General features: G+C 43.8%; 2 protein-coding genes across 2 annotated transcripts in view; both read left to right on the top strand.

Annotated features, from left to right (window-relative positions):
* The window catches only part of LOC108165639 (GTPase IMAP family member 5-like), a 3,325-nt gene extending 1,181 nt beyond the window's left edge, over positions 1–2,144 (top strand). Inside the window, exons 2-4 of the mRNA XM_017306548.1 lie at positions 30–77; positions 967–1,535; positions 2,127–2,144. Of these exons, the coding sequence (XP_017162037.1) occupies positions 30–77; positions 967–1,535; positions 2,127–2,144 (635 nt within the window). The remainder of the gene's footprint in view (positions 1–29; positions 78–966; positions 1,536–2,126) is intronic.
* On the top strand, positions 2,042–7,198 carry LOC103470802 (GTPase IMAP family member 8-like). The gene is made up of 2 exons (XM_017306584.1): positions 2,042–3,338; positions 4,141–7,198. The coding sequence occupies exons 1-2, from the start codon at positions 2,168–2,170 to the stop codon at positions 5,706–5,708; spliced, it is 2,739 nt and encodes a 912-aa protein (XP_017162073.1). The 5' UTR covers positions 2,042–2,167; the 3' UTR covers positions 5,709–7,198.
* Positions 7,199–7,732: the final 534 nt, after the last annotated feature.

The following is a 7,732-nucleotide window of genomic DNA, read 5'->3' as shown; positions in this document are numbered from 1 at the left end:
CCCTCTCTCTCTCTCTCTCTCTCTCTCAGTTTTTTATGACGCCCCTCGTTTGGCCAGCAGAGATCTCCCCCTGACCTGTAAGTCCTGATCTGACATGTTTCTGCAGCTGCAGGTTTGGTGTTTATCTGCGTTCCTGAAGCTTTTCCTGAATGTGAAAACAGGAAGTGTTGCTCTGAATGCAGGTGTGTCTCAGGTGTGTTAAAACTGGAGGCTCACTGCTGCTGGACTCCTGAACCACAAAGCTGTTAGTTTCTCCACTGACTATAAACTGAGTTAAAGTAGCTGCTACAGCAGTTCACCACCAACAGTGAATGTTTAGTGTGAAGCACTTTGGACCTCATAAAGTTCTGCACAAGTTCAGACTGTTAACTTTTCTCATGTCCTCAGTTTCTCGTTCTAAGCAGTTTTATTTCCAATCAGTGAAACTTTATCAGTGAGAGGGAAACGACTGTATCATCAAAGCAAAGTGCAGAAAATTCACAAATCCCCCAAAAAGGAGTAAAAGGACCAAACATTATTACAAACATAAATATTTAGCTAAAACTGGGAGAAAGTCGCCTCTTCAGCCTGAATGATACTAAGACACTTAGGGAAACATTTATGTCTTCAGGCTTTAGCCTGTGTTGAAACCAATAGGCTTTAATCTATATTTATATTTCTATAATTTTCCTAATCTCACATGTGGGAGTGGCAGCCATTTTGGATAGCTACCATTTGGATATCCGGTTTCAGTGGAGCATCTGAACTGTTGATGTAAATAAACTGAACTGGTTTGTTGTTGGGCTCCTCTGGTTGTTACTCCATTTGAAGGGCACTTCACTAGTTGGCCAGTAGGTGGCACTACATGCCCACAGACTCCATTCGGAACCTGATCAGATCCAAACAAGCTTCTGAAAAGTTGCCAACATGAATGAAGGACCAGAAACTGGACAATGTTTCTAAGTTTCCCGTGTTTCTGTACTTCAGTTTCCCCACTGAAGATCATTCTGATGGGGAACAGCTGGTGTTCAAGGAGCCAGGTTGGAAACTTCCTACTGGGAGAATCCCAGTTCAACACCGAGGTGGAACCAGAAACCTGCCTGAGTTTCAGAGGACAGCTGATGGGGAAAGGCCTGGTCATCGTCAACACTCCCAATCTGCTGCTGCCCAGCATCTCCCAGTTCCACCTGATAGAGCACATCGAACACTGCATGAGACTTTCTGCTCCTGGACCTCATCTGTTCCTGCTGGTTCTGCAACCTGAGACCTTCACAGAGGACCACAGAGAGAGGCTCTGCAGGATCCTGGAGCATATCAGTGACCAGTCCTTTGCTCACTCGCTAGTTCTGAAGACACCCAGAGAGACTCCTGGACAAAACCCTGCCAGTCTGGGGGCCCTAGAGTCCATGGTGAGGAACTGCAGAGGTGAGTTTCTGTGGAGGAGGACCACCAAACTCTCTGACATCTGGCAGTTTTTGGAAAAAACTCTGACAGAGAACAGAGGACGACGGGTCAGCTCAGAGAAATTTGAGGAACAGCCATCGGTGGACCCCCAGGTTTCCAGTGAGTATGGAACGAGTTTCCTTTGTTACATGAAACTAGCTTCATTCCTTCATTAAACCATAATTGGCCATTATTGATTCACTGGTAAATATAGGCACAATGTTTTGGTTTTTGTCTTTAATTAGACCAGAACGTGAAACTGAAACTCCAGAGTTTAAAACTGCCAGAGTAATTTCAAATATCACGATTAAGACAGCAGCAATAGACCAAATGCTTCACAATTTACACCAAACATCATCATGACATAAAACAGATTAAAACAATAAAATGCAGATATTAAACAGCAAACAGGAAGTAAGTTGAGTAAAAGTATCAGAAGAACAGCAAGTCAAGTTCACTAAAAGACAATAAAAATATGTTTTTGAAAAAGATTAAAGTGAAGATGTCTGTCTGCTGTTATGCTAGCAGGTTAGGCTAGCAGTTTAGGCTAGCTCCAATAGTAAATTCTGGTCCAATAAAAGCATACTTGGTTGTTAATTGAAGTTTCTTCAACAAGTTTATACTCCAGATCCATTCTCTATACCTTATTGATAAACTGATTGTATTATTTTACTATAAATTGTTTTTTGCTTGTTGTGTTTCAGGTTCCGCCTTCAGAATAGTTCTGTTTGGGAAAAGTGAAGAGATGAAGACTAAACTGGGGAACTTTCTCCTTGGTAAAGGCCCAGAGCATTTCCATAAGACGTCTTCTCCTAAATGTGCAGCTGCTAATGGAGAGTGGAGAGGATATTCACTGACGGTGGTTAAAACTCCAAACTTCTTCCACATGTCTGAGAGAAAAATCAAAGCAGAAATGAAGGAGTGTGTGAGACTCTGTGATCCTGGACCAAACGTCCTTCTGCTGCTGGTCAAACCTTCATTGTTCTCACAGAGGAAGAGGCAAAGCCTCAGAGCTATCCTCAGTTTGCTCGGACCGGACGCTCTGCAGCACTCGCTGGTGGTTAAGACCCACGAACAGATCGAATCTGGGCCAGTCAAGCAGCTCATCAGAGACTGTGATGAACGGCAGTACAGCATGCATGAAGACGACCAGAGGGCATTAATGAGGAAGGTGAAGGCCACTGTGCACCTCAACAAGGGAGTCTACCTCACCTTCGCTGGAGAGAACATGGATCCAGAACCTGGACCTCACAGGAGAACCTTAAACCTGGTTCTGTGTGGGACAAGGGACGCTGAGAAAACCTCACTCGCGAAGGCCATTTTGGGCCAGACAGAGCTTCACTCGGTCTCCAACCCTTCAGACATCATCATGAACCAAGGAGAGGTGTGTGGCCGTTGGGTTTCCATTCTGGAGATGCCTTCACTGTACAGAAAAGCTCAGCAGGAAGTGATGGAGGAATCCTTCAGGTGTGTCTCCCTCTGTGACCCTGAGGGTGTCCACGCCTTCATCCTGGTCCTTCCTGTGGGTCCCCTCACTGATGAAGACAAGGGAGAGTTACACACCATGCAGGACACATTCAGCTCCAGAGTCAATGACTTCACCATCATCCTGTTTGCTGTGGAGTCGGATCCTGCAGCTCCAGCTGTCACCAACTTCATCAGGGAAAACAGAGGCGTCCAGGATCTCTGCTGGAGCTGCAGAGGAAGATATATGGTTCTGAACGTCAAGGACAGGCAGCAGATCCCAGAGCTGCTGCGTGTCGTAGAAAAAAATATTATGTCTGAAGATGAGCAACACGGATACACAGCCAAAATACACGCCAACGCTCAAGCAGAAAAAATCTGGGAAAAAGATAAAAACATTGTTCATCTGGAGGAAGAAGTTCAGAACCTCAAGAGGAGAGCCAACATCAGCAGTGAGTGAAATCCAGTCATTAAAAACAACATCGATCAGAGTAATCTGATCTTTCACACGTTTTAGAATGACTTCATTCCAACCTCATATGGAAAAACTCATTAAACTGATTAAACAAAGATGGAGAAAAAGTAGAAAAGTGTGAAAAACAAAGTCCAGTCCATAGAACCTCCTCTAGCAGGTAGAACCTCCTCCATCTGCAGTCAGGTTCATTAGTATCTCACATTAAAGTGCTTTAAGTGATAAATACAAAACATAATAAATAAACAAAAGCCCCCAGTCGGCCATCTTGGATTGAAGTTCCAGTTTTGAACCCATTTTGACAGATTATAGCTTCAGCATTTGATCAAACTTCTACAGATTTCAATCAATCAGTTTGAGACTTGATCAGTTTGCTCATGAGTCATGGCAGATTAAAAGTTATCAAAACGGCGAGTTTCAAAACCTTTTTGGTTTGGTGTCACAGAGACACCAAACCTTCAGGGTCTGAACCTCATTCGATTCCTGCGATACGCAACGACCAAACCGTAACATCACTTAATCAACACCCCCTGGCAACTCTGACATTTGACCCTCCTGACCTCATCAACATGATCTTGTGACAGAAGGTGGATAACAAGTTGCTTTAAAGCACAAAGATTTTCCATTAATGCCCAGATTCACCTTTGAAATCAATCCCAGGGTGCATTTTGTTTTCGTAAACGTACATCAGAAGTTCACATCCTTTCTACTAACCTGCAGTCCTGTAATCCACCGACTCCTAAGCTTGTATTAAAAACCTGAATGACTTCTTTTCCTTCCAGGAGCCGATGAACCGCCGACCCCAAACACTCTTAGGATCGTCCTGATCGGTAAGACCGGCTGTGGGAAGAGCTCCTCCGGAAACACCATCCTGGGAAGAGAGGAATTCAAAGCTCAAGCTCTCCAGAAGTCTGTCACCAAGTACTGCCAGAAAGCGCAGAGCGAAGTGGCCGGCCGCTCAGTCACTGTGGTCGACACTCCTGGACTGTTTGACACAAGCCTGTCCAACGAGGAGGTCAACGAGGAGATGACCAAATGCATCAGCCTCCTGGCTCCAGGGCCACACGTCTTCCTTCTGGTGCTGCAGATCAGCAGGTTCACTGCAGAGGAGAAGGACACATTAAAACTGGTCAAGAGGGTCTTTGGAAAGACTTCTGAGAAGTTCACCATCATCCTGTTCACTAAGGGAGACTCATTAGAACATCATTCAATATCTGTAGAGGAATACATCGAGAAAGGAGACGATCACGTCAAGAACCTGATCGAAGACTGTGGAGGACGGTTCCACGTCTTCAACAACTACGACAAGGAAGGCAAAGCACAGCAGGTCTCTGGGCTGCTGGAAAAGATCGAGCAGATGGTGAAGAAGAACGGCGGCGGCTGCTTCACCAATGAGATGCTGAGGGAAGCCGAGGCGGCAATCCAGAAAGAGGTGGAGAAAATCCTGGAACAGAAAGACGAGGAGATGCAAAAAGAGCTGCAAAAGATTGAGAAACAACGAGACAAAGAAATGAAAGAGCTGCAAGACAGGATGGAGGAACAAAAGGCAGCGCTGGCAAGTCAGACAGAAGAAACTTTAAAACAACTGGAACAAGCGAGAGTTAAAATTAGCAGCGAGACAGAGAGGATAAGGAAAGAGAAGGAAAAGAGGGAAGAAGAAGACATGAAGAAGAAGAGAGAGGACGAGAAGAAAAACCAGGAGTCTGAAGAAAAACTGAAGGATTTGCAGGAAAAACTGGATTCTACAGCAGATCTGGAGAAGAAGAGTTTACTGGGACAACTCAAGGAAAGTAAGAGGAAAGAGCAAGAGAACAGGAAGAAGGAGCTGAAGGAATACTGGGAACGTCGAAGGAGAGAGAATGAGAGCAGACGGAAAAAGGCTGAAATAAAACTGAAACAGCTGCAGATGTATTACGATCAGACCAAAAAGACGTCTGAACAACAGACTGAACAGGAGGACAAAAAACTGGGAGAGTTGGACGAAAAGTACGAGAAGAAAGCCGCCGACATCAAGAAGAAGTTCCAAGAGGAGGCGAGAGAGCAAGCAGAAGAGCACAACAACTTCAGGGAGAAATACACGGAAAACTTCGCTGGTCTGATGGAGGAACACCGGGAGGAGATCCAGAACCTGGAGTGGAAACATCGGGTGGACATCCAGGAGAAAGAGGAGAAACGGCAGAGAGAGTACAAGCTGCTGGACAACCTGCTGGTCCACAAAGAGGAACGACTGAAAGAAGAGCTGGAGCACAAAGACAAGCAGCTGAGAGAAATGGAAGAGCTAAAGAACGCCCAGGAGAGAGAGCTGAAGACGATGAAGGACAAATACAAGAACAGATGCCTGATCGCCTGAGAGCTTCTGGTCCAGGAACTGGAGCCACGTCATCGACCGGCCTGTGGATTCACAGCAACTACAACGACTGGAGGATGACGTCGCCGACGGAGACGCACCAACTGGACCAGAACCAGTCCAGACATCAACCAACTGGAGGAAGACCTGACGATGAAGGAGCTTCTCTTCCAGCAGCAACGCCGCTTAGACTCTACAAACTCTGAGGATGTTAAATTCTTCTTCTTCTTCATGTCTTCCTCAGCACGACTCTGATTTATTTTGGTCTCTTAGCAACCAGCACAGCAGAGCCTGGCGCAATCTGGAGGTGTGCGCTCTCGTGCGAGTTTTCAGTAAAATCCTTCCTGATGGACTCCAAACCGATCTGGACGTTTAAGTTTCTTTGTTTTTGGTCAAATGTATTTTCTAACTCATCATGAAGAATAAACATCAGGTTGTAAACCAGAAGAACCAGAAACACTGTAAAAAATAACTCCAGCTACTGGTTAACACATGTCTGCTCTTCATTTAGTGACGTTACTAGATGAGGATCCAAAACGTTACCGAAGGGAGAGTCGTGATAAATCTTCATAATATTAAATGAAAAAATGACACTTTATCATATTCACTCCTAAATGGAAACAGTTTTTCCAAAAGGTAACTTTAGTAAAAGTAACTGAGTGAAGATAACTAGTTACTACCAGCTGGTGATGGTTTCACCAGGAAACTGTTTCCACTAAGAGAAGCTGAAGGACGACAGCAGGATCGTTTCATAACTTCCTCCTGAAGCTGCAGCAGTTTAAACATGAATGTTTGTTTCTGCAGAAACTTATTGATGCATTTTTCTGATTCTTCAGCCTGTAAATCAGTCGAGTCCAGATCTGAGCTCTGGACGTGCAGCTGACCAGTCTGACCAGTTTCATCTGTTATTTAACAAACCAGCAGCTCTGATCAGCGATCAGCTGCATGGAGACCATGACTGAGTGAAATCAATATCTGAGGAGATTATTTAGTTTATTTGGAAGGAAAATCTGAAGAATATGCAGAATGACTCACTAACAGGCTGATTATTGATTTTATATGGAATCACTATCTAATATTAAATAGTTAAATATGTTTTGTGCCAAATTAGACGTCTGTAAATCATGATGATGTCACCTCATGTTTGATGGGATACATGTTCTGAAAAGGTTGATGTCCATCTGGATATGACTGGCCTAGTTAAAGACTTCTTCCATATTGTGATTAAAATAAAATCAGCATCAATTCAGCTCTGAAAACCCAGATTCTGTTGACCCAACAGAACCAACAGATCCGGACTCTTTGATAAAACATTCTCTAGTTCCTCAGACCTGATGGTGGAAACAATGAGACGGAGTCACTGCTGGACATGAAGGACATAATGGACGCTGGAGTTATTACTGGACATAATGGACGCTGGAGTTATTACTGGACATAATGGACGCTGGAGTTATTATTGGACATAATGGACGCTGCAGTTACTGTTGGACACACTGGACTCTCTACCAAACCCCTGAACCAACAGCAGCGTCTCTCTCTGGTTTCTGCAGCAAACTGCAGTTTTAGCTCTGAATTTGAATAACTAACAATCTTAAAACCTTTTTGATTTAAAAATGTGATAAAGTTTAATTTTATATAAACTGTTGGTGCAATCAGGAAAATTTTCTGATGAGATTCATTTATTTTTCTTTAACCCAACAAATCATAGTTGTTTGACTTGAAAAAGTGACTTTCATATTACCAGTATCTTTAAAAATTCATGAGCTTTATTATTTGGGCCCGGTCATTCGTCCCGCTAAAGACGCCGTCTTGTTCCGCTACTGCGTCAGGTTTGCCTGAGGAGCAGAGGCAGCAGTATGGCGTCTTGTCTGGAGCTTATTATAACAAGGTAAGTTCCATGTTATAATGTTTATGACTATTTTTTATGGAGGCATTAATTTTCCGTTTATGCAAGAATATTGATTCATATACATAGTTAGCTTAACGTATGTTTATTTGTTTGGATGTCACGGTATATATATGACTGT

The sequence above is a fragment of the Poecilia reticulata genome, linkage group LG9, assembly GCF_000633615.1.
Source record: "Poecilia reticulata strain Guanapo linkage group LG9, Guppy_female_1.0+MT, whole genome shotgun sequence".
In the NCBI taxonomy this organism is placed as follows: domain Eukaryota; kingdom Metazoa; phylum Chordata; class Actinopteri; order Cyprinodontiformes; family Poeciliidae; genus Poecilia; species Poecilia reticulata.
The sequence above is the reverse complement of the archived record's forward strand: the minus strand, read 5'-3'. Positions and strand labels throughout refer to the sequence as shown.

Coding starts and splice junctions, on each gene's coding strand:
- LOC103470802 (XM_017306584.1), top strand. CDS start 2,168: ATGAAGACTAAACTGGGGAACTTTCTCCTTGGTAAAGGCCCAGAGCAT. Junction 3,339..4,140: donor GAGGAGAGCCAACATCAGCA/GTGAGTGAAATC, acceptor TTTTCCTTCCAG/GAGCCGATGAACCGCCGACC.